This window comes from Maylandia zebra, linkage group LG8 (genome assembly GCF_041146795.1).
Source record: "Maylandia zebra isolate NMK-2024a linkage group LG8, Mzebra_GT3a, whole genome shotgun sequence".
Classification (NCBI taxonomy): domain Eukaryota; kingdom Metazoa; phylum Chordata; class Actinopteri; order Cichliformes; family Cichlidae; genus Maylandia; species Maylandia zebra.
In genome coordinates this window covers 6,574,617-6,600,974 of record NC_135174.1, presented here as the reverse complement: position 1 = coordinate 6,600,974, position 26,358 = coordinate 6,574,617, and the positions used below count along the sequence as shown (strand labels likewise).

Sequence of the window (26,358 nt, the reverse complement as noted above, 5' to 3'; positions counted from 1 at the left end):
GCAGGATGATAATTAGAAAAGGTAGAAGAATGGCTGTTCAGTGGTGCTGCTGTGACTCAGGTCGAAGAGCAGTTCGTCCCCCAAACAGGAAGTCAAAAGATATGTTTGTATGAATCTGTGTGTTACTGATGAATAAAGCTTATATTAAAAGAACACTTAGTATTATGTTGCTGGTTCAGCCTGTACTCTAACCATTCACTAATCCAATTTAAAGCAAATACCCATAACAGTAGTTATTTTCTTTTATTGGAATGCATCACAGACACAAGACAGCCCTGCTTGATTCTACAAACTTGCAAAACAAATTCTCCCTCATATCCTCTCCATACAAAACATGAATTCCAATAATACCAGTTGAAGCTTTCAGACAGTATAAATGCAAACATAATCAAAATGTGCAATTTGGACTTTAGCATGCAAAGGTTTCCAAAATGTTGTGGTATGGAGATAGTTAAAATCAATAAGATTTGGTTCAAGTATATCGAATGACAAATGACTGTATATGTCTGGTGAAAAAGGAACTCTCAAGACAACAAACCTTGCAGGTAGTAAAAGAAATGCTACAATATCTACACAGTTGTGGAGACCCAATACAACTGTAATATATAACAAACTGTCAGCATTTACAATAAATAAACATTTTACAGTGAAGCCCACCCTCTCTGTTTATACTTAAATACATTATGTACATGGAACATCCATGTCCATTTTACTCAAAAATCTTACGCAAACCCTTTCAACCACATTTAAATTAGCACATTCTACATCATTCATCCAATAAGTCGTCATCTTTTGTCAGGTTATGCTCATCTAAAAGCCATTCTCTTTTCACAAAGCCATTAATGGCTTCAGTAGCTTTACAAATCCAACACAACTTCAGTGCCTCCTGAAAATGGAAGGCAAGAAAAACAAAACCACAATCACAGATCTAAACTGCAAAAACAGTCAACACTGAAGGGAAAAAACGCCCTGAAATATGCATTGGCAATGAACTTTACATTCCTGGGAACATTTGTGGTGCATTTTTCCTCATTCTGTCTGTAACAGGCCAAATGTAGCAGTACAACAAAAAGTATTTACAAGAGCAATTATTTCTTTCTGGGATTGCTGTTTTGTACCAGCGTTCAACAACCAAACAGAGAAAGATCCATCACTACAGTGTTGTTGCTTTTTAATAGTCCTTCTGTCAAATGCCGGTATAGTATAAGAAGGCAAAGTTGGTTGGGAAAGAGTTTTAATGTGACAAAAGCATTTTTTAAAAAACTCCTGGAATGCAACAAACACCACAATTCAGTGATATAAAACAGCATTCCTTTTAAACCCTCTGGCCCATCAGCTAGGACAGTCGAGTTCCTCAGTGCCTATGAACTCCCCTAACATGTGTTCGTTCTGACCATAGAGAGGTTCCAAATATGGATGTGCATCTTTACAGTACATTTGCATTGATCTCTCTATATTCCTCTGCTCAAAGTCCTCTGGTTCCAAATGAGGTGCCTGAGTTGTAGCTTTCGGAGCCATGGGCGACAGAGGCACTGGGACAAAGCCATGGTAAACAACCAAAGGAGGGCTCAAGACCTCCATAGGGGATGCCTTAGGGACAGCACCTTCTGGTGGCTGGACTGGCAGCTGCACATAGCTTCCTGTTTCAGGATCAAAGAAGGTTTTCGTCTTGACTTGTACAGGCACGTCTACAAAAAAATACTGTCCTGAGTCTGGATCCTGGAGCAGCTTACGTTGGGTCATGGGGAAGGACTGCGTAACGATAGCATGCTCCATGCTAGACTGTCGAGACAGCTGGCTGGTGTGGCTTGATTGGCGGGATAGGGGTGAAGGGCGAGGTACTTCTGTGGCATATGCATCAATACTGTGGCTCCGTCTCAGAGGGTTGTCTCTGTTAGACTTGTTTTTGGCTCGGCCTCTCTGCTGAAGCTCATCCATGATGGATTTCTCAATGCGTTGGGTTCTGGGATCAAGCTTCTCATTGACCGGCATGTCGGCGCTGAGTCTGCGCTCGGCTCTATCTCCTAAATGCCGGTCAGTGCTTTGTGTTCGATGCAAAGCCCTGTCTGGCACTTGTTTCTCACTGATGTGAGCTTTGTAGACGGGCACGTTACTGATGATCCTGTCGCTACTGCAATGTCTTTGCTCTGTCTTATCTCCAGTGTGTCTGTGGCTGCTGCGGCCTCTTTCCGATCCCATACTGGGTAGGGCTTCTCTCCTCTGGTTGTTACTTTCCAATGATTCGTGATCCTGTCTCAGAGTCTCATGCTTGACTTCTGATTTGTTGCAGCTGGGACTTTCTTTCTTGTTTAGCAGTTGCTCACACTGGCTGTTGCTGTTTTTACTATGGTGGCTTCTGCTGTGATCGTCCTCAATTTTTCCTCTGTGTTCTTTCTCGCTCCTCCTGCCATTTCTGTTACCAGTGCTGCTTTTGTGCTCAGACTTATCAGCCTTGTGTCTTTCTGCTCTGTGTTTGCTACTGTTGCTGCTGCTTTGAGAAGACCTGTGAGGTGACTTTTGGGCCTCTTCTTTCTTTATCCTTCTATTTGCAAGCTTGATTGCTTTTAGAACTGCCTTTTCCGATTTAGGTAGGACAGGCGGTGGCTTCAGCAGACCTGTTTGGCTTTCATTATCACCGCCACTTTGGCTGAACCCCATTGTCGTATCATATTCTGTCAGCCCAGCGTTTAACACCGTCTCCTCAGATGTGTCAGCTGTGCTGGTGGTTAGACTTTCCACTCCTTCTGATGATGGGCTTAACCCGGAAAATCTGTCTTCCTCCTGTGGCACAGTGAGGAACCCTCCAGCTTGTGACTTCTGTGGGTTTTCATCTTGAAGATCTGAAGGATAAACCAGCTGGGGTGCTGACTGAATCGATGTCATCTCTGTAGGCGTAAGAATGTCTGCTAGAATTACGGCCCTCCCACTGGTGGTAGCACTGGATTCATTAGCCAGTGTGAGCTCTGGACATTCCTTTGCATGATGTAGCTCATCCTCTCCCCTCTCTGAACCACTCAGACTCCCTCTGGGCGACCAGGGTTGTATGGTCTTCCTTAATTTGTTACTAAAAGTGTTGTCTTTGACTTTAAACAGGGAAGGGATCCCCAAGGTCGGTGAGAAAGTATTAACAGGTGACAGAGTTGCTGAATTACTTTCATTGTTACTTAATCTTTCATCTGTATCTGCATCTTCTCTCTCTTTGCTAGCCTTCCATACTTCCAGCTCTTGTTGAGGAGACTTTACGGGTTGCTTTATAGCATCTGGCTCGCTTTCGTGATCACTTAAAGAATAATATTCCACTTCTGCCCTGTCCGAATCGCCTCTTGTGTTCCGCGAAACATTTCGCACTGCCTCGTTAACCACCTTCACCTCTTCAGTTACATTTTCAAAGTTGTGGAGTGTGCTCTCCACAGAGAAGTACGAGGATTTCGAGGACAAGCTGGCCTGATCGGGCGGGCTCTGAGTTACACTAACACCATTCACCAGCAGCAAGGGCGATATTATGTCTCTGGGGATTTCGCTATGAGCTTCTGAATCCACATTTTTATCCTCAGTCGGTTCATGTATTTTCGTAGGTTCTTCATCCATTACTACATTCTTAGTCACCGTCCCATCTGCTGTGATTAAATGATCTGGTTTTAATGGGGCCTTTCGCTTTATCCTGCATGCCTCTTGTGCCTTAGCAGCATTGTTTTCAGCTGATGCACTCCTTGGGCTCATATTTATGTGCAAGTTGTTGCAAGTTGCACTGAACTGTGATGATATCAGACTTTTCTCCAAATTCCACCTCTCGTTACTGGAGCTGATTTCACTCTGACTGGGCACAGCATAATCAGTATTTACCTCTTGTACAGCTAAATCTTTCCCCGTTGCGTTAAGGTGTACCTCAAGATTTTCATATCTCCCATCTTTGTTGCAGACATTTTCATCCACAGAGTCTTTCTCGCTAGCGACGCTTCCACGTCTCCTATTACCACCTTTTTTGATCCTAGGAGGAACAGGAGGAGTGTCGACTTTGCTGCCTACAGTTTCATTCATCAGGGAATCTCCGCTATCCTCAGACACCTGTCTAGCAACTTGTTTTGAATTAGCCTCTGGATTATCGTGACTAGAACGATCGGTAAGTTTGTCATTCAAATGTCTGCCTGTAGATTTTTGGAGTGTGTTCACCTCACTGCTAATCTTGTTCAAGCCAGGTAGTGCTACCCTACCGCCTGATCTGTGTGATTCTCCAAGTCTAGGTTCAGTCTGTGCCAAAATCTGTTTCAGGTGATTGTGGTCTCTCAGATCACTCAACATTTCTTTTAGTTCCTTTTCTTTAAGCGCAGAAGTGCTGTCATTTTCTTTCTCTCTCCTCACTGTGATAGCATCTTTTGTAGAGTTTTTACTTTGCTGTGCCCTTGCTGTATAACTTTCACTGCAAACTTTCTCATCTAACTGTGGATTTGCATCTGCTTCTGTTAATTTATTCTTCTTCCTCTCCCTTTCTGAGATGATCTCTTCGAGTGCCATTTTGGCTTTGTCATAGTTGTCATTTATGAGCGCTTTGTTTACGATTACATTGCTATCTAACTTTGCGAAGTCCTCCTGTTTGTTCTGCTCCTTTTCTCTCTTTGCAAACATTTCTCTCTTGGCTGACGTGTTGCCTCTTATCGACAGCATGCCTCTCTTTATATTTCGAAGCTCCCTTGAGATCAGATCATTTTTAGCCTTCGTCTCCTTGTCTATGTTAACCACCTCCAGTTTGCTCCTCGCGTTTTCGAGAATGCGATTACCAAGCCTAGCTCTCTCCAGCTCTTTCAAAGCATTCAAATCATTAATTATGTGCTCGCTGTCTTTAATTTCTCTCGCCTCCTCATCCAACTCCCCTCTTGCATTCACGTTCGGATTGCCCTCTTCATTCTCCTCGACTTGTTCATCATCGGTCACTGCAAATCTCTGATATTTTATATAGTTATTCTGTCTGGCTGAGAATATATATTTTAGCTTGCCTTGTTTCTGGATGGAATCATTTTCTTTTGGTGGCAAATCTAGTTTTGGTTCCTCCAATTCATCATTACGCATTTGCTGTTTATCAAGAGGAAGTTTAATATCAGATTTAGCAATATTTCTCACTGGAACAGGTGGTGGCTCTTTCTTGACATTACTACTGTTGCTAACCTGCTTTCCATTATTCAGTTCATTCCTGTTTTGGGATAAAAAATTGCTTTCTGCCACCAAACTCTCCTTCTTGCTGCCTAACACCTCCTTTGAAACATTCTCATCAATTTCTTTCTGCCGCAGTTCTTCTCTGTCTGCTGCGTGCTTGTTGATGCTATCTGACTGAGCTTTATTTTTGGCTGCATTAATTGCTTCTCTCGCTGCTCTGATCACATCCACTGTGCTTATTATTTGGCCACTGGCCTCTTTTTCCTTAGACATCTGCTGTGCCCCAAAGACTTTATCCTTCCTGTCTTTCACTGGACACTTTGTTTTCTCTGGCACATTTGGGGGCCTTTTCCCTACTGATGGCAGACCCTCATTCTCAAGCGTGTGGGGTGAAATTAGGGGTAAGCAATCTTTGATGATATTTGAAGTGTTTGGTGAAAGCCCCGTGTTCGCTGGCAGTGCCTTAGGGGAAAGCTCTTTGTTTAGCATAAGCGGCGAAACTTTCTGCATCTCGGTTGGTGCATCTGTATGTGCAGGTGTGCTCTGAGGGACTTGAAGATATTTTATATCACCGTCAACAGGGCTGGCTTTCTTGTACAGATTCAAAGAAGGGTAGTTTTGCTTTTTAGCCATTGAGCTCTTGTTCTTCTTTGGGTATATAAAGGGGGGCGTGGAGTTTTCTTCCCCAAGAGCCTCCCTTTTGCTCTGAAGTAGATTTGACAACAAATAATCGTCTGACAGAGGCCTGTCAGACCTATCCTCTGTAAGATCAACAGTTGGGGATCCGTGGGATTCCAAAATAGGACTGCAGACTGTCAGTCCATCTTTCGTCATGGCAGGTGTGCTTAAACCAGATCCACTGCCTTCAGAACCAGCTCGTGGATTTTTCTGATTGTCGTCTGTGCCGCCTTCGGGCAGCTCCACAGTTTTGAATTTAGGGGGACTGTAGCGGCTCTTCACCCTTTTCCTATTGTCTTTGAGGTTGAAGAGGATGCTGGAGGCCAGTGATTTGTAGCTGTCCCGCTTAACTTGAGGTTCAGGGGTCCCCTTGGCCTCAGAGTGCGGTCTGAGCGGAAGGTCAAATGCAGAAGGCGAGAGGACCGTTTGGAGGATTTCTGATGTTTCTGTCGGCTGCCTGGAGGGAATGAGCGGAGTCATCAGCTGGCAGATGTTGAACGGAGTAGAAGCTACAGAGCTGACCTCCTCAACTGCTTTGACTTCCACAGATATGACTTCCTTTTTGACCAACAAAAGACTTTCATCCACTGTTTTCAAATGGTTTTCTGGAGGAGTCATCCCAGGCTGATTGACCAGAACAGCACTTGTTGCTCTGGACCTGTTGCGCCTCCAGGGGGCAGCAGTTCCATTCCCTCCATCGGATGAGCACCTCTTCTCAGCTGGAGCCACTGAGGGCTTTGGTAGGACCTTTGGTGGTTGTGGGGGAGGCATGGGTTTAGGAGCAGTGGGAGAACAAGGCTGAGCTTCTTCTTTCTGAGATGACAGAGGCTTCTCCGCATGCAAAGTTTCTTTTCTACATGCCTTGGTTAGTTCCTTGTACAGCGGCAACTCGTACATTTTAGGGATATTATCTAGGGGGAGAACGGAGCTCACTGTGTCCCCCTGGACAAAGGGGAACTGGTTAAAATCAGTCCATGTCTGAAAAGGACTAAACTCACTGTGGAGAAAAAAGTTTTTAATGTTAAGTTTTCTTAATTTGACAGTGGCCTTCCCATTTTTAATCCTTTTGGATTTTCCTGTAGGAAGGCCGATGTCTTTGCCAGTTTTGTTGGATGAGCCATCAGCAGACTGATGCTTAAGAGGGTTTTTGTAATGATGATCTGTGAGACTGGTGTGATAATCTGAGGAGAATTCTGACAGCTCTCTCTGAATGCTGCGAAGTGCCGTTTTATCCCACGATTCTCCATTAGCATCAGTCGTGCTTCCATTTTTGATTAACATCCCCTTGCAGCTTTCCTCTGTGGCGCTTAAAGCTTTGAGGAAAGATGACATGTGGGATATAGTTTTCTGCTGATGGTGTTTCCATGGCTGGGTGTGATTTTTCTCACTTTTGCTTTGCCCCTGTTTTTTAGATTCCTTAATAGGATTCTTTTTAAGTGGCTCCTCCGCCAGAGGTTTGTGGCAGCTGAAAGGCGAGTATCCACACAAGAAGTCATCATTGTAAACTGCATCATCTCCAACGCAGAGACTTCGGAAGGCTCGATCGGTGAGAGTGCTAACCTCCCGATCGGTCTCGTCCATGAACAAGTCCGTGAAGCCATTGGGGAAGCGGTGGTGGAGCATGCTCCCTGCCCGATGGCTCATGTGTCGCTTTTCCACGCAGCTCATGATGTCAGCGACTGTCTTTGTGTCTTTGCATCACCAGCTGTGCCTCCTGTACAGCTGCTTCTCCTCTGCAGGTTCCAGTTTCTTCCAGCTCAGGATGACATCTGGAAAGCGGTGGGTTACGTAAATTTCCTAAAAAACAAGCCAGTGAAATCAGTGTTAGTTTTCACATAAGCTTTTCTAAAACCGTTTAACTGTCACACAGTTTAAGCAGTTAACTGTTAGCATTTGTGCAAGTCAAGAATCCAAAAATGGTTGTTTGACTGACATGATTACTTTAAATGGTTTTGAACTCGCTGCACTGATGACCTTTATGTACACAACATGTGCTGGCTACAGCCATGCTGTCACTATGCAGGCAGTAGACAAACACTTCATACCATGCAGTTATTTTAAGCATCGCATGATGTCTTAAGCTGTGAGCACCAAGCATGGGATGAAAATAAATGCTTCCCTTTTTTAGGAAAAATATGAAGATTTCTGTTATTTGTGTCCACATATTTGAAATAATGATATTCTTCACAATCAACATTCACTTTAAAAGAAGAAGATCTTTCATTTAAATGTCAAACATTTGTTCAGCTGTTATCTAGGTATATTTTTTGCTAAGCTTTAGATGCATGACAATATTGACATGAATCTATAGAAAAGAAGGCAGGAAATGTGAGTAAATCGTCAGTCAGTGTCACAGATCAGCAGCAGCTGCTCTACTGTAGCTTCCTTGAGCTATGTGGGTGAGGTTTTAGAATAGCTCATTAACCTATTTATACGGCCTGACCTGGGAGCATAGCCACAGACATATAACTCAAGTCTTCAACTATTCACACAACCATTGCTCTCCATATAAGAGGTTTGATTGAGACAAATATAACCGTACACACTTCATGAATTATAGATATGTTTAGCGCATTAAAATGGAATAAATGGAAAGCAGGTCTCTCATCAAAGAAGTGTTTACATTCACAGTCAAGAAGGATTTTCAGGAAAGGTGGATACATTTAAAACAGAGAAAAATAAGATAAATGAATATTATGATATTTACTTTTATTTTATTATCTGAACCTAACAGATTAAATATCCAAAACTGGGTCGCTTTACTGTATCTTAGACTAGACTTACAGAAGACTTTGGCTTTCCAGGACTCTTCACTTGCCAACCATCTTAAAGCAGAGATCAGTTAGCGCCACGGTACTTTCCCAGCATCTGCCTGTGTATTTATACCCAAGGAATGAGTTATCCAAGTCACCTATACTGTATAAAGGCAAAAACCACTGGAGTGTAATTTTAGTTGTCCTAATTGTTCTCAATGTTAGTATATCTGATGTGAAAGTAAAATAAATAAACACGGTTATTTTAGAGTAAGAAAACTAATGTATGTCCGATTTTTGAGATTAATGTTTAGCACAAAACTTTGAAAGGTTTAAAGGTTTTAAGGTACATGTCTTCATATAAAAATCACACTGCTCCCTCACCTTGGTGATGGGTCTTTCATGCTGAGTTTAAGAGTCCGAGGTTTGCATAAAACCAAGTCCTAAATGTAGAATCCAAGGATCCGCCTGTCGAGAACACGTTTATAGTTAAATGTTGTCAATCGCTGGTGTGGATGAAGAAATAAAGAAAGCTCACCAAAGTGAGTCAAGCCCTGAGATCCATGTTCGAATGCGCTGGTGTGGCCAGGCTTCTGATTGTGAACTCAAATGATACCAAAATAGACGCACAAGTCGGTGTGGCCAAACTGAGCAGCAACAGAGGGCCCAGCTAGCTTGCTCACATTGGAATATCCAGTGGGTGTCGAGTGGCAGGGCAAGACAGAGGGGCAGGATGAAATGAACACTGTCATTGGTTATTTTTATAACAAGGCAGTGAGGGCTGATAGACATGGGCCCACTCTTTACCTTTGCCAACCCTGAAAACATGACAAGGCCTTCCTGTCAATAGAGATTAGCCATTGTTTGGGTTTATCCTTGGACAATAAAGACGAATGATGTACACTTTTATGGTTATACCACTCGCTAGCATTTAGCAGCTGACTAATTCTGCTACTGTCTCCCGGGCAAACAAGCTTTCTGATATTGCATCACAAAGTCCCTGAAGTGGAGATTGGCAGCTGGAGGCAGACGTCTGCTGACTGATACGGCGGAGCTGGGCTCATTCTTGTTGTTGAAGCTCTGTTTACAAGACTCTGTGTGACTGAGTAATCTAGTTTTAGGACCAGCAGCTGTTGTTGCTGTGAGATTACGATGAGACAGAGCTGGAATTTTGTTGACTTGTTACCCTTTGTGAGGCAGAGAAAGTCGATAGGTGAGGTCATATGTAGTGGTTAACCTTGTGTAGTCTCAAAATGGAGGAAGTTGAGTGTTTGAGAAACGTTGGGCAGCTCAAATTTATTTTATACGGGAAAATATAGTCACCAAAAATAGGTCAACTGTAGCCTTTGCAACAGCCATAGCTTCACCTATTTTAAGTGGAATAACTCAGTTAACTGGAATTTTGACTTTTTTCAGCAGCTGGTAAACATCAAGTAATTTTAGTAAGCTAATTTAGACATGGCTATTTCACTTTTTATCTGCTGTCATCTTGGCTAGCTCAAGCATTCAGAGACCTGCAATAGTAAGGAACTGTAAGGAATATGCACTCGCCAGCCTTTCTTTTAGGTATGCATTTATGATAAATGGACAAACAGCTCACACAATGTCTTAAAGCATTAGGCTAAACAATCTACAGTAAATATGAGCACTTCCACAAATACATACACTCCATACACATTTGTTTAACCTGGCATAGATGCACACGTGGGAATTAACACGGGAATGTTGGACAGCTTTCAACTGATGGAATTTTCCATGAAAGTTTGTTCAAACTTGTCAGAAATCTGATATCAGAGACTGAAAACCAGTTATGCAAAATCCATGTAAGCTAACTATCCGTTTTCTTCCATTTATCCACTGGAGCCAATCACAGCTGTCATAGGACGAGAGGAGGAGAACACCCTCAAGAGGTCACGAGTCTGACAACCATTCACATCTATGGGCTATTTAGAATCACCAGTTAAACTAACACCATTAAGTGAACTCATACTAATAAGGGAGAACGTGCAAACTCCAGACCACACCCAGATAGTGGATCTGAGCCCAGGACCTTCTTGCTGTAAGGCAACAGTGCTAACCACCACATCTATGCGTTTCCCTTGCATAGAAGTTATTTCTGGTTAATTGTAGTACTTCAAGGGTCTGCCTGTTTTATAGAAGAATATTACTGTAAATTATTTAAAAAAGACACTTTTTCATTGTGGTGCTGTTCAAAGTATACAATGTTTATGCATACACATTGATGAGAATCCTATCTCTGGTTATTTAAATATGTCGAACTGGGATATATATGAACATCAGAGGCATTGACTGATGTGCATAAAGAGAATGGAAAAAAACCAACAACCAATAAACAAGATCAGTGCCTCACAGTCCAGATCCAGGCTTTGTTTTTACCATTATGACTGACACCCACATCTGACACCAGCCTGGATCATGCTTCTTCATGCCTGCTGAGAATTGGGACAGGCAGGGAAAGGGGGTAACCGGCCTCAAGTTCTGGCAGGCTAATAAACCCAGGTATGGGAATTCTAGGACAGCTGAGACAGATCATGTACAGTGGAGGTGCAGTGAAGGTAAAAATAGGTAAAAAGCATCAAGAAAGACCTGATACATGACTTGTTGTTTTACCAGCTACATTCGTATCTTGATTATAAACTCAAACTGAGTAACTGCTATGTCTGACATCCCTTAAAATAGGGAATATATTGTGTAACAATTAAGATAAGATAAGATAAGATAAGATAACCTTTATTAGTCCCACATGTGGGAAATTTGTTTTGTCACAGTAATAAGATAATTATTTCTAAGATAATTATTATAAATAATTAATAATAAGATAATTATTTCTAAGATAATTATTATAAATAATTAATAATAAGATAATTATTTATAAGACTACTGATTTCTCAAGAAAATTTGCATAGTGAAAATAAAAGACTCAAGTAGGTCACTGCAGAAAGGAAATTCTGCAAACTACAGAGCTGCTCTGTTATTATAATAGACATTAAAGGTGTTTTGTTAAACATTTCTTTTTCATCTGCAGCTGAGGCTAGAAATGTGCTTTGATCTGTTGGAAGAAATGACTCAACAGACTATCATTATTACCCAGAGGGGGACTTACCCAGAGGGGGACTTACACCACTACTGTAGTAATGTAAACCCCCAATGCTGATAAGGCAAGTAACTTTCAAGCAAAAGGATTTTAAAAATGCACTTGAATCATCATCATAGAAGACGTGAAGCTGTTAGACATGGCTAAACCATGGCTCTACCAAAATATTCATGACAACTTCATGACTTCATGGTACGCTGCAAGTCAATGCTGGTCTGGTGCCAGTTTGGTCTGAGCGGACACCTTGACCTGTAATATCTTGGTGACAGAAATAAATCCAATGGAACATCATGCTTACCGTGCCAACATCTCTCGACGCAAACAACCAACAATACCTGCCAACGCGTATCAAACGGATCAGTGCCACACAGTTAATGATGTTCATTAATAAACAGACGGGTGTGAATATCAAATTGACTGCACAAACAACAAACACAGACTGTTGACCACATCTGAGGAATTTATGAAACTTTTGTAGCAAACTTGCATTATAAAGCAACAGAAATACAGCACACTGCAACTAATAACACCCAGAAGTTGTATTTGTCAATTTAACATGCACAGGGAAATGTGACATACAAAAGAAGGAAGATAGATGTAATCTTTTAGTCAGCAAAGCTTTGAAGCCCACAAGCTCAGGAAATGCTTTGTTGTTGTATGAAAGGCTGAAAGGCAATTCAAGAAGTCAGTGAGTGTGTTGCAGACAGCAAGAACGATGAGAGTGTTTAAGACACGTGGATGTTTGCTGGCAGCAATCAGGATTATCTTTTTAACTGGTGAGTACAATGCATGCTTGTATGCACTTGTACATGTATACTCTCTGAACAGGTTCAGCGGCTTATTAATGCAAGTATTTAATCAGACAGCGTAGTTTGATTAAGATAACGTGCTGAAGTGAAGAGTATTTCGATCAGAGATCAAAGGAGAATGGACAGACTGCTTCTAGGAAGGCAACAGTAAGTCTTTGAATGCAAACCTTGAAGCAGATAAGCTACAGCACACCACACCAAGTGTCACTGCTGTCAGCTAAGACAGGAAACTGAGGCTACAGCTCGCATTGGGCTCGCCAAAACTGGACAACAGAAGATTGGAGAAACATTTCCCGGTCTGATGAGTCTTTCTGCTGCCACATCACAATGGTAGGAACAGAATTTGATGTAGATAAAGAGTTATGAAACAACATGAATCAGGGATTCAGCAGCATGAATAGTGTAGGTATAGGTAGTGATATGTAATGGTGTGGGGGATATTTTCTTGGCACACTTTGGGCTCTTTAGTATCAGCGGGCCAAGAATTGTTTACAGTGGCTTGCAAAAGTATTCGGCCCCCTTGAACTTTTCCACATTTTGTCACATTACAGCCACAAACATGAATCAATTTTATTGGAATTCCACGTGAAAGACCAACACAAAGTGGTGTACATGTGAGAAGTGGAACGAAAATCATACATGATTCCAAACATTTTTTGCAAATAAATAACTAAAAAGTGGGGTGTGCGTAATTATTCAGCCCCCTTTGGTCTGAGTGCAGTCAGTTACATAGACATGAGTGCCATGCCTGATGAGTGCCAGTGACTAAATAGAGTGCACCTGTGTGTAATCTAATGTCAGTACAAGCACAGCTGCTCTGTGATGGCCTCAGAGGTTGTCTAAGAGAATATTGAGAACAACAACACCATGAAGTCCAAAGAACACACCAGACAGGTCAGGGATAAAGCTATTGAGAAATTTAAAGCAGGCTTAGGCTACAAAAAGATTTCCCAAGCCTTGAACATCCCACGGAGCACTGTTCAAGCCATCATTCAGAAATGGAAGGAGTATGGCACAACTGTAAACATACCATGACAAGGCCGTCCACCTAAACTCACAGGCCGAACAAGGAGAGCGCTGATCAGAAATACAGCCAAGAGGCCCATGGTGACTCTGGACGAGCTGCAGAGATCTACAGCTCAGGTGGAGGAATCTGTCCACAGGACAACTATTAGTCGTGCACTGCTAAGATGGGTTGTGAATTCTTGATTTTGCACTTCGTCCTTTACCATCTTAGTATTTGTTGGAGGCAAAATTGACCTTATTTGGATAGAAAGTTGGAGTGCTGAGGTATCAGCTAAAGTTTACAAGCTTGTTTAACTGGGTGCATCCATAGATGAGACAGAGTGCTGTTCACTTAGATGGCTGTTGTGAAAGGGTTTCTCGTCACCATGGAAATGATTCTGCGATCTTCTACCACTGTTGTCTTCCATGGACGTCCAGCTCTTTTTGTGTTGCTGAGTTTACCAGTGCTTTCTTGCTCAGGATGTACCAAATTACAGATTTTGCCACTCCTAATATTGTAGCAATTTCCCCAGATGGGTTTTTTCTGTTTTCACGACTTGAGGGTGGCTTATTTCACCTGCATGGAGAGCTCCTTTGACTGCATGTTGTCTGTTCTAAATGCAAGCAACATACTTCAAATTAACTCAAAAACCTTTTACCTACTTAATTGATAATGACATAACGAAGGAATTGCCCACTTCTGCCCATGAAATAGCCTTTGAGTCTCAGTTTGAGTCTCAGTTTGAAATATTACAGTCTGAATATCTCTTACACATTCTGCTGTTTGCTCCATCTACTCCTTTATGATATATTCACGCAATGTTTGTTTTTTTATATTAATTTGTAATGTACATGGTATTAATATTTTCAGCCATTTGACCTGAGTCAAACCCTTAGTGAACAGTCAGACTGTGCCTCCTGTAACTACTGGATATGGCACATTATATAAGAGGTCATACAGTCTGTTCACTTGAAATTTTATCTTACTCAGTCCTGCAGCACTCAGGATGTGTTAAGCAGCAATTGCCATAGACCGATAAATAACACATAGATCTTTTCCTGACGAGTCACAGGTTTGACCCCAGCAACAGCCAGTCGTACAATCATCCAACTACTGCTTGTGTCCTTCAGCAAGGCATTTAACCCACACTTGCTGGTTTCTGCTGAAAATCTATTTCCTTTGCTTCTCATTTATCATCTGGCTTATGGTAACAGCAGACAGAGTCTAAGAGCTGCCCCTTGAATGTGACTCATGGTTCCAATCTGTAAGAGAGCCAATTGCTGAGCATGTGTGCTCTGTTTCAGCAGCACTCTGCTGCAGTTATATACTTAACCTCACACAGCACCATTCCACTTATTTTGGCCTCTGAAGGAGCAGCTGGAGACTGAGTGCCTGGCTCAGGGGTGTCATAAATTTCAGTGTTTTCTTCCTGTGCTCTGCCCATGTCTGGTCTTGCATGTCTGGTCTTGCAGCTTTAATGCACCAAACAGGGATGATGTATGTCACTCCTTCTGTTGGCCTGAAACTTTGTGAAGGAATTGGGTAACTGAAACTTGTGGGCACACAACCAGCTACCGAAAAAAAAGCCTAAGTGTTGTTATTTTGGCTGCTGCCATGTAGTTTCTTTGGAGCCCAAGCTTGTATACTTATGCCTGCTACTTAGTGCAAAGCAACAGACTTATCTTTGACTGGTTACAGTGCTAGCATGTAATAATCACCTATGCTTTGACATTTCGTGAACTTTTATGAACCCTAAAAACAAAAATACAAAAAGAATTACTCAGTAATTTAGTTGTTTTTTTTTTCTATTGTTTTTGTGGAAATAAGAGCTTTGGTTCAGCCTAAGCTGGAAAAAAAAAAAGGTTTTTCAATCAAAGTGGTAAATGTGGTTTTAATATAGGTAACAGGATCAAATCTAGCAAACTGAGGCCTAGGCCATGCCAGGACAAAGGGCATTCATAACGGGGAAATTCCGGACTGTTACTAATGTGAAACATATTTGGTGATAGACAAACATCAGTCAGCTATGCAAAAACTGTCTGATGCACATACGGGCCTTTATCATGTTCATGTTGTAGTCCTACTACATTTAAAGGACTATTATAAATCTGGTATTTAAAGTTTATCCTTTTGTTCTAAAGTAAAATGCTAAATGGCCTGCATTTGTATAGTGCTTTACTTAGTCCCTAAGGACCCCAAAGTGCTTCACACTACATTCAGTCATTCACCCATTCACACACTGGTGATGGCAAGCTACATTGTAGCCCCAGCTGCCCTGAGACAGAGGAAGTAAACATAAATGGTATAAACTCTCTGTATTTTTTGCTTATTAACTTTTATAAATACTTTTGGCAAGAGCTGGCCTAAGGTTAATTTTTGCCAGACATTTAAGGAACTTCCACTCAGTGAAGCAGTGGGCAGCTATTGGGCACCTGGTGAGTAGTGTATGGGGCCACCACTCTACCTACTGAGTTATCCCTGCCACTATCAATTTGAGTAATATGAATTGGATCAGATTAGAACAGTGGTTCTTAACCTTGTTGGAGGTACCGAACCCCACCAGTTTCATATGCGCATTCACCAAACCCCTCTTTAGTGAATTTTTTTTTTTTTTCAAATTCAAGACATAGATATGTTTTTTTACTGGTGCACAAAATGAGCCGTACATGAACATCACCTTGTTCAAAGAACAAAACCAACACAATGCATGAACTTACAACAAATTACATACCTGCAAATCAGTGTGACTTCTGCTGTTGCCTTTGAGAGACCAGTTCAGATATGCGTGGCTTCACCTTGGCAAGTGCCAGTCTTATGTCATTTTCACAGAAAAGTCTGTTCCTTTTCTTCGTTTTTATGTCCAGCATCGTCGAAAAGGATTGCTCGCAAAGATATGTTGTAACAAATGGTATAAAAAAAAATCCAGGGCTTTCTTAGCAATAATTGGATACTTGTCCATTTGTCGACACCAAAACGTTGAGAGTGTTGTTGTTCTGAAGAGTTGCTGTTGAACCTGGCTCTGCTGAATTTCAATGATTTCGTCAAGGTATTCATCATTGACATCTGCTGTCTCAACAGCAAACGTGAACGGCTGTCTCACCCATGCTGGATATGACTCTCTTGTAGGGAAATATCTGTCGAGAGACTTTGCAAGCTCATCTAAGTGCGTTGCAATTGTTTGCTTCAGTTCCGTGGATACAGAAACATCTCCGATTCCAGACACATCTTCGACCTTACTTACACAGTTGTCCAGAAGGGGGAAGTTTGCAAAGTTGTTGTTCTCTGTTCGTCGTTTCCATAACGTTAGCTTTTTTTGAAAAGCCTTCAGGTGTTCTTCCGCTTCTATGATATTGACTCCACCACCCTGCATCTGCTGATTGAGATGATTGAGAGCTGCGAATATATCAGCCATGTACGCTAAAATGAGAATGAACTCAGGATTTTTGAAGCAATCTGCATGACAGTGTTGGTGCTCTTGCAAAAACAGGGCTAATTCCACACGCATGGCAAAAACACGATTCAGCACCTGTCCCCGGGATAACCACCGAACATTAGAATGGTACAGAAGTACCTCGAATTCAGAGCCCATTTCTTTACACAGCTCACTGAAGATGCGGTGCCTCAGAGCACTATTTCGCACATAGTTCACACATTCCACCACGGTTTTTAATACTTCTGCCATTTTTGGAGGCAAGGTTTTTGTTGCCAATGCATGCCTGTGCAAAATACAATGAGTCACAATGATGTGTGGTGCATCGGCTTTTACTAGCGCACCAAAACCAGAGTTTCTTCCCAGCATGACGGGAGCTCCGTCTGTACAAACTGCAGAAACCATGTCCCATGAAAGATTGTTGTCTCCGAAGAAGTCATCCACAAGCTTCTTCACATCGGCTGCCTTAGTTGTTGTTGTAAGAGGCTTACAAAATAAGAAATCTTCTTTTATCATGTCATCTTTCACATAGCGCACAAAAACAGTAAACTGGCTTAGATTAGCAACGTCTGTGCTCTCATCGAGCTGAAGGCTGAATTTTGCCGGGCTTGAAATCAGATCGGCGACTACTTGAGCCAAGATGTCTTTACTCATGTCTTCTATTCTGTCGCTGACGGTGTCATTTGAAAGAGGAATTTGTGATAATTTACCTTCGGCCGCTGTTCCAAGTATCAGATTTGCCATCTTTAACGCGGCTGGTTTCACGAGTGTTTCACCAATGGTGTGTGGCTTGCCCTGCTTTGCGATCAGGTAAGCAACTTCGTACGATGCTGTGAGGATCGGTTTGTTAACGGGTACAAATCCAAGAGCAGGCAGAGTGGGCCTTTCATCGAATCTGGCTCTCTTCACCTTGAATTCAGCAAGTGTTGTGTTCTTGTATTCCCCGTCTCCATGCAGCTTCAAGAAGTGTTCCTTTAGTTTTGCCGGTGCGAGACTAGAGTTGCTCAACTTGGCGTTGCAAATCATGCAGATAGGACGCTCACTCCCATCACGTTCCGTGATACATGTAAATCCATACTGTACATATTCGTCCAACCACTTTCTTTTTTTGCCCGACATAGTTAGTATGGATTAAAATGTTAAAAAAAAAAATCACGCGAAGTACTACCACGACATTCACATGTTGACTACTGCGCGCGCTACATTCCCCGCATCTTTCATCCTGTTATGTGCTGGGTTGTGTCAGGGACATCTTTGCACAGCCACACCTAAGTGTTTGGCAGAGTATACAGGAACATCTATGCCAAGTATGGCCTGGAAGTCCCGAGGTCATAACGGGATATGATGGTTGAGAATGTCCAATCTAAGATCCTGTGGGACTTTCAGATACAGACAAACTGGTGATTGCAAACCAACCAGACAGAAGTGACGGACAAGCAGGGCAAGACGGTCGTAGTTGTACCAAGTGATGGCAAAACATCAAGAAGAAGAAAGCTTGAGAAATACTAAGGGCTGAGAGAGGAGCTTGAGAAGATGTGATGGGGGAAGGCAGCAGTGGTTCTTGTTGTAGTCAAAGCACTCAGGGCAGTGAGCCCCAAACTGGGGGAGTGGATCATCCGAGATCTCTGTCCAGAAGAGCGCAGTCCTAGGAACAGCAAAGATACTGCGCAGGACCATCAAGCCCCCAGAGTTCTTGGAGAAACTTAAAGGATAACAAGACTGAGTGGGGTATTTTGTTTTATGTATACATGGTCGCACAAACTTTAGTTCAAATTGGCCCATTACTTCACAATAGTTTATTGTGAAATATCAGTGCTGGATGAGATGGTGTGTGTGTGTGTGTGTGTGTGTGTGTGTGTGTGTGTGTGTGTGTCTATATATATATATACACACACTCAACAAAAATATAAATGCAACACCTTTGTTACTGCTCCCATTCCCCATGGGATGGACGTAGAGACCTAAAATTCATTCCAGATACACAATATAACCATCCCTCCCAAACAGTGGTCACAAATCAGTCCAAATGTGTGGTAGTGGGCACATCTGCTATATTGAGATAATCCATCCCACCTCACAGGTGTGCCACATCAGGATGCTGATCTGACATCATGAGTAGTGCACAGGTGTACCTCAGACTGCCCACAACAAAAGGCCACCCTGGAATGTGCAGTTTTTTGCGCTATTGGGGGTCTGGGGGACCCAGAACCGGTCAGTATCTGGTGTGACCACCATTTGCCTCATGCAGTGCAACACATCGTCGCATGGAGTCTATCAGATTGTCAATTGTGGCCTGTGGAATGTTGGTCCACTCCACTTCAATGGCTGTGCGAGGTTGTTGGATATTCGTGGGAACTGGTACACGCTGTCGTATACGCCGGTCAAGCACATCCCGAACATGCTCAATGGGTGACATGTCCGGTGAGTATGCTGGCCATGCAAGAACTGGGACATTCTCAGCTGCCATCTGCCCTGAACAATGTGAACCATGATTCATCCGTGAAGCGCACACCTCTCCAACGTGCCAGACGCCATCGAATGTGAGCATTTGCCCACACAAGTCTGTTACGGCGACGAGCTGGAGTCAGGTCAAGACCCCGATGAGGACGACGGGCATGCAGTTGAGCGTCCCTGAGACGGTTTCTGACAGTTTGTGCAGAAATTGTTTGGTTGTGCAAACCAATTGTTCCAGCAGCTGTCTGGGTGGCTGGTCTCAGACGATCTTGGAGGTGAACCTGCTGGATGTGGAGGTCCTGGGCTGGTGTGGTTACACGAGGTCTGCGGTTGTGAGGCCGGTTGGATGTGCTGCCATATTCTCTGAAACGCCTGTGGAGACGGCTTATGGTTGAGAAATGAACATTCAATGCACGGGCGACAGATCTGGTTGACATTCCTGCTGTCAGCATGCCAATTGCACGCTCCCTCATTGCTTGTGGCATCTGTGGCATTTTGCTGTGAGACAAAACTGCACATTCCAGGGTGGCCTTTTGTTGTGGGCAGTCTGAGGTACACCTGTGCACTACTCATGATGTCAGATCAGCATCCTGATGTGGCACACCTGTGAGGTGGGATGGATTATCTCAATATAGCAGATGTGCCCACTACCACACATTTGGACTGATTTGTGACCACTGTTTGGGAGGGATGGTTATATTGTGTATCTGGAATGAATTTTAGGTCTCTACGTCCATCCCATGGGGAATGGGAGCAGTAACAAAGGTGTGTATGTGTGTGTATATATATATATATATATATATATATATATATATATATATATATATATATATATATATATATATATATATATATATATATATATATATATATATATATATAGAGAGAGAGAGAGAGATGATTAGTTAATAGCTCTCTCCTCAACACAGTGCAGCAACGTGTTGCTGACATAGTCTACTGTATGTCAATGTGACACAGAAACAACCTTTTCCCAATTAAATCTAGATAATGGTTACTACTCCCTCCACAGTAAATATACGTAAACAATACCTCACATTAGTATCAATGACTGCATTTCTGTTAAAAGTACATCTGTTATATAACACTCAGCTTATGTTATCTGAAGCAGGAGGGAAGGAGTCAGGTTAACCTCTCTAACCACTGCAGGCTTGCTAGACAATAGCTCGTATCTTCAACGGTTAAAACCCAAGTCAAAGTTCTAGACTGGCCTTCAATGCATTTACTATTCTCCAGCATTATTTTTAAAGCACTGCATTTACATGAACACACCTCATCATTTATGAATGTTGTGCAATTGCTTGTTTTGTAAACTGCACACAACGTTGAGACGCCTTATCTGATAGAAGCGACCTCACTGTGGCGTTACTGCCTTCCTGTTTGTCTTGAGCGGCCTGTTTTTGTGACCTGAAAATAATCTCACTGGAAAAAAATGTTTTTCAGAGTTTTTGCTGACAAGTGTGAGAGGAGACGGCGCAGATTCAGAAACATTAGGTGGGTAACAATAACAACATAACAATTTTAAGGTGGATTATAGTTGAAGCTCAAGTTAAAGACAGCAAAATGCCTGCAGATTTCTCTGACTGATGTTAAATTATGTGTCATTCTTTTTATATTTCACAGTCAATCATTTAAGAGTCAGTCTGTCCAGTAATTATTTACCCAGTCTACCCATTCAGATTGTTTTGATTTTACAGTACCAGTCAAATATCTGGACACATCTGCACTTTGTGGCTTTTCTTTATTTCTACTATTTGGGGATTGCAGGAAAAAAAAAATTTTTTTTAAATATCTCAATCATAAAATAGCCGTATATAGCAAACACAAGAGTGCAAACAAAAAAAGATTCCAGCATCCACCGTTTGATATTTTCATGCACTCCTAATTCAGCTCAATTCACGCAAGTGACAAAGTTACAGAGCATGGAGAGCACTGAAGCTTACTGATGCTTCACTGCTGCTTTGCAGCGGTGAAGCAAAACAAAAAGAAAAAACACAACTGAGGCCAGCTCATCTTTGATTGACACGAAAGGATGTTTCACAAAGCCCCTTCTTGACTTTTAGTCCATTTCTTATTTTTTACTGCCGGTGTGAATACAGTATTCTCTCGCAAGAGAATTCACATGGATTTCACCTAAAATGCTTTCCCAAATGTCAATTGAAGGACACTTTCTTCACTCTTAAACTCTGGTCTACCCCAACCCAACCTATCCCATATGGGTTTAGATCAGCTCGTTATGGAGACCAGGTTATATGCTCTGCTGCTTTCATTGAGCCTAAATGTGTGTTTTTGCTGATTCTTCTGTCATCGTTGCTGTTGTGAGCATGAGCAGGATGTGATGACATGATACTTATGTCTGTTCATCAAGTGTGTAATCAGACTCATCTGCCTAAGATCAATCTTCAGTATTTATCTCTTTGCATCAGTCGCAGTGATATGTCATCTGAAGCTGATATTTAAGATGGAAACATTGATGTGCATTCTAGTCTGATGCAATATTAACTGGAGAGAAACTGAACTTCTTCTCTGGCTGCACTTACATAAACTTTCGAAGTTCTGAAAGTTTTGTTTGATTACTCTAGTTCATATATTACATGGGTGCATACACCAATCAGGCATAACATTATGACCACTGATGCCTAATATTGTGTTGGTCCTCCTTTTTCTGCCAAAACAGCCCCGACCCATTGAGGCATAGATTCCACTAGACCCCAGAAGGTGTGCCGTGGTATCTCCACTAATATGCAACAGATCCTTCAAGTCCTGTAAGTTGCAATGTGGGGCCTCCATGGATCAGACTTTGTCTACCCAGAGAAGCTCAAGATGATATCTGGGGAGACCAAGTCAACACCTCAAACCATTCCTGAACCATTTTTGTTTTGTGGCAGGGAGCATTATCCTGCTGTAAGAGGCCACAGCCAACAGGGAATACCATTTCCATGAAAATGTGTACATGGTCTGTAACCATGTTTAGGTAGGTTTTATGTGCCAAAGTAACATCCACACAGATGGCAGGACCCAAAGTTTCCGAGCAGAACATTGCCCAAATCTTCCCATGGTGCACATCGGTGCCAGGTGTTCCCCAGGCAGGGAATGTAGACAAATCTGCACCGGCATCCGGCCACCCACATAATGTAAAAGAAAACATGATTCATGAGACCAGGCCACAGTCTTCCATTGCCCCATGGTCCAGTTTTGATGCTCACATGCCCATTGTTAGCGCTTTTTAGACTAGTCTGTGACTATGCAGCCCCAAAAACAATAAACTGCAATGCTTGCAGCTCCCTAATAGTTGATTGTGAACTATTACTGATGTATGTTGAACTTCTCATGCACATTCACCTGAATCTTTGTCAGATTTCAAATGTTAAACAATTGAATCTTCCCATCATTTTGGTTCTGAATCAGTGATCATCTGTACCAGTAACTGGCAGTAAAGTTGAAGTTGCCTGTGAGGGATTTCTCACTCTGACCAGCAGTAGCCCATTTCCCTGAATGCTTCCTAGAAATGTTCAGGATTCAAATTGCAAACGCCAATGATGCAATTTAATTTGCAGGAGGAGCGTGACCCTCAGATCTTTACTCCTACAAGAAGTAAACAAGTTGTGAAATCAAACATCTACTCTCTTCCTTCTCCTCTTTCACATGCGCACACACACACACACTCTTCAGAATATCAGGAGGGGCAAACATGAGCTGGCATTCCCCAAACTGTGTTTTGTTCCTTCGCAGGTGTTTAGTCATGAGTGTAACTGCTTTCTGGAGTGACCCAGGTCTCGTGGGTTTGTTTATTTCCAAGCACAGTTCAAAGGAATCATTCCCCGTTCAGAGTAATTCAGCATTAGCTTTCAATTTGAGCTCTAATTTTGTAGACAGCTGAATGAGAGCTGTCTATAAAATGAGAGCCATTTAGTGACTATCAGTAAAAAGCAGTACTAGCGGTCTTCATGTGAGGAATTTTGGTTTTACTTCTCTAAATTATAGCTAAACTTTCTAACTGGGATTCCTTTACTCCATCGTTCATCACTACCTTGTTTGTTAATGGCTGCTTGGCTTCCTCTGGTTGTTCTTTCAGATATTAAGTATGTTTTGATCGGAGGTGGGATCGGCCTGTTGTTAGTTGCTGTATTCATTATAACAAAGATCTGCATCATTAGGAAGCAAGTGAGTCAAAACAATGAAGGTGAGATGGACTGTGAGGTTATATTACAGCCACTTACTACTTGCAAAAATAATCTTTCAATGCAAAAGTATGCCACATTAAATGCATCACGCATCTTTAAAATGTGCAACTTTCCCCCCTGCTTCCTTACAGATGTCAACATGAGAAGATTTTCAGAGGTAGGGTGGTTAACCTCATAAATTAGTTGTGTACAATAAGACTAAACACAACGCATGTCTGTGTAGGTTCTCAGTCATCCAGGTCATGGTCATCTAAGGAGCTTGGAAAGAAAAGCGTCTGTACTTGAAGACGTTTCACCTTTCATTCGAGCTATTTAAACCTTACAACGCTTCTTCATGGCACCCCAGTGCACTTCAGACCCAGCCACAACCTCAGGCAAAATCTGGTACATCCCAGGGACAAAGCGACTTATCACGATTTATCACATACACAGTACAACATATAGTGTAATGCTTGTGTCCGAGCTGCAGCCATAGCCGTGCCATTCCAGGGTTTGGTTTTTTTAGCATGGGGGGGTCAAGCCAGGACCCTTACTGTATACCGGGCGGAAATCGAACTTGTAATTCCCACTCCAAAGGAATGTAGTCTTACCAGCACACTATCTAGCTGCTAGAACTAAACAACGTAATGTATGCTATGCTGTGCGGTGCAGCAAGGAGTGCTCAGACGTCTACATTGGAGAAACCCAACAGCCACTTCATAAATGCATGGCACAACATAGAAGAGCCACCTTGACAGTACAAGACTCAGCTGTCTCAGCTGCATTTAAAGGTCAAAGGTCAATTTTTCAAAGATGCCAATGTTCAGAGAGGACAGATGGTTTGAAAGAGTGAAAGATGCCATGTATGTCCACTGTGATCTTTGAACAGAGGGGATGGCTGTAGATCTGCCACTCATGTGACTCCCACTCCCACTAGGGCTTAAATAGCTGGGACTCTGCACCATTTGGTCTCAGAACTAAAGAAGCTTCTCGGATGAGAGGTGAAACGTCTTCAAGGAAACAAGTCCACTCACTTTCTTTCAAGCTCCTCAGATAAACACAGTGTAGCTCATCTGTCTTCTGTTGTGTTTTATAAATGATTGAGTCTAAATAGTTTTTAAAAAGAGAAATGTTTGCATCAACTGGTGCACATGGCCTTAAATTTTATCTGCTCTCAACCACAGCCTCAGTTGCATTCTTTGAGCCATCTCAGCCAATCAGAACGTTCTGATGCAGCGGTGTCCAGGGCCGTGTGATGACAGAGGTCCGGCACAGTGACGATGCTGTCAACCCTGCTAAAAGCGAAACATCAACCTGGCGGCCTTTTTTTGTTTTTCAGTGTTGGAATTGTTGCAGAATTTCAACACTGAGTTTTACCTCTTTTACTTGTTCTGTAACATTTGTTATAATGATGTTCATAAAAAAAATATCTAAAGAAGACTGGCTTTGTGCTTTTGTTGTGTTTTATTTGTCTGTGGAACGTTGGTGTGCTTTAAAGGTCTTATAAATAGGTTCAGATCATTTATAGGCTCCACTGACACACAAGCTGCACAAAAATTATGTAACACCACGCACCCGGAAAGACGCAGCTGGCAGTTTTTCCACAAGGGGGCGATGTTTGCCAACAACCACAGTGGAGCCTTTCAGTACTGCACTCGAGTGGCTGGGTAATAACAAATAATAAAAAGTAATGAAATTATAATGATGAAATGCTGTTTCTGAGCTTTCACTTGAGGGAGGGAAGAGACTATCCCAGCTGACACTGGGATAGGTGTGCTACAGCGTGGACAGGACTCTAGCCTGTCGCAGGGTTAACTTAGAAAGACAATTACATCTGCCAATTTGTAGGTACCAGTTACCCTAACATCCATGTCTCTGGACTATAATCACAGTGAACTCTCACAGGCACAGGAATATAAATAAAATAACATATGATACATTTGTTTTTGAATATCTGACCTGTATCATTATTATAACATGTCAATATTAAAATTGTAAACACTTTAGATTATGTATAAGGTGAAACGTCTTCTATTGTTGCACTCACTGTAAGCAGAGTTAGTGTTCAGTTTGTAGATCCATTACTTTGGCATTTTTCCATGTCCATACTATAAGATCCATATCACCCAAATCAGAAGTCTGAGTCTTTTGCCAAGTTTGTGGGATTGCCTTTTCCAGCTCAGAGACACATGAAGAACTCATTAAAAACCCCGTCTAATATCCTGGAAACCTTACACACAGACACGGAGTAATAACATGCAGATGTTGTCAATCCTGAAGTCACAATGTTTACTACACAGTCACTGAACTACTTTTGCACTTTCACCCAGATGAAAACTAGGAACATCTGGAACATTATAAGAATATTGAGCTCTCATTTCACCTATTTATTCAATACTCTGCAGAAACATATCATTTATAGACCTGCACCGTATGCTTATACTCTGTCTGTTTGCTAACAGGCAATGAACTGAATCAAAGGGCTGGTGAGTGAAAGGGTTTGTTTGCAGAAATGGACCCACTTTTATCCGTTTATCCATTTTAGGGTCTTTGAGCCATTTGTTTGTTTTGTTTCTAAACTGCCCTGGCCAGTGTGACTGAGCTCTTTCAGTTCTTATAAAGAAACTGTTGGGGGAAAAAAGTTGAAAGTGTTGGAAGTTACACCTTTTCCATTAAGATTAGAAGGAGATGTGCTGCTGGTTGTGGCATGGTTCTAATAATGTATGCATCTTGTTTACTTGATACTCTGTATCACTCTCTATGGAGCAGAGATTCACACATTTG

The 26,358-nt window shown here is 42.1% G+C and overlaps 2 protein-coding genes across 6 annotated transcripts; one reads left to right on the top strand and one right to left on the bottom strand.

Moving 5' to 3' along the window:
- Positions 1-224: 224 nt before the first annotated feature.
- Positions 225-9,299, bottom strand: LOC101470233 (uncharacterized). Of its 3 annotated transcripts, none has more exons than XM_004557499.4 (3): positions 8,964-9,299; positions 8,611-8,698; positions 225-7,623 (listed from the first exon to the last, which is right to left on the bottom strand). In XM_004557499.4, exon 3 carries the CDS (start codon positions 7,492-7,494, stop codon positions 1,333-1,335), a length of 6,162 nt encoding a protein of 2,053 aa, XP_004557556.3. In that variant the 5' UTR covers positions 7,495-7,623; positions 8,611-8,698; positions 8,964-9,299; the 3' UTR covers positions 225-1,332. The 3 variants fall into 3 exon arrangements, with proteins under 3 accessions (XP_004557556.3, XP_004557557.3, XP_004557555.3); XM_004557500.4 differs by lacking the exon at positions 8,611-8,698 and having other exon boundaries at positions 8,964-9,047; positions 9,118-9,299; XM_004557498.4 differs by lacking the exon at positions 8,611-8,698.
- Positions 9,300-12,400: 3,101 nt separating this feature from the next.
- Positions 12,401-24,982, top strand: LOC143419946 (uncharacterized). Of its 3 annotated transcripts, none has more exons than XM_076887821.1 (5): positions 12,401-12,470; positions 20,855-20,905; positions 23,487-23,594; positions 23,727-23,752; positions 24,759-24,982. In XM_076887821.1, the coding sequence occupies exons 1-5, from the start codon at positions 12,410-12,412 to the stop codon at positions 24,828-24,830; spliced, it is 318 nt and encodes a 105-aa protein (XP_076743936.1). In that variant the 5' UTR covers positions 12,401-12,409; the 3' UTR covers positions 24,831-24,982. The 3 variants fall into 3 exon arrangements, 1 of the variants encoding a protein (XP_076743936.1); XR_013099971.1 differs by lacking the exon at positions 12,401-12,470 and adding an exon at positions 12,731-12,833 and having other exon boundaries at positions 24,759-24,979; XR_013099972.1 differs by lacking the exon at positions 12,401-12,470 and adding an exon at positions 13,209-13,646 and having other exon boundaries at positions 24,759-24,980.
- Positions 24,983-26,358: the final 1,376 nt, after the last annotated feature.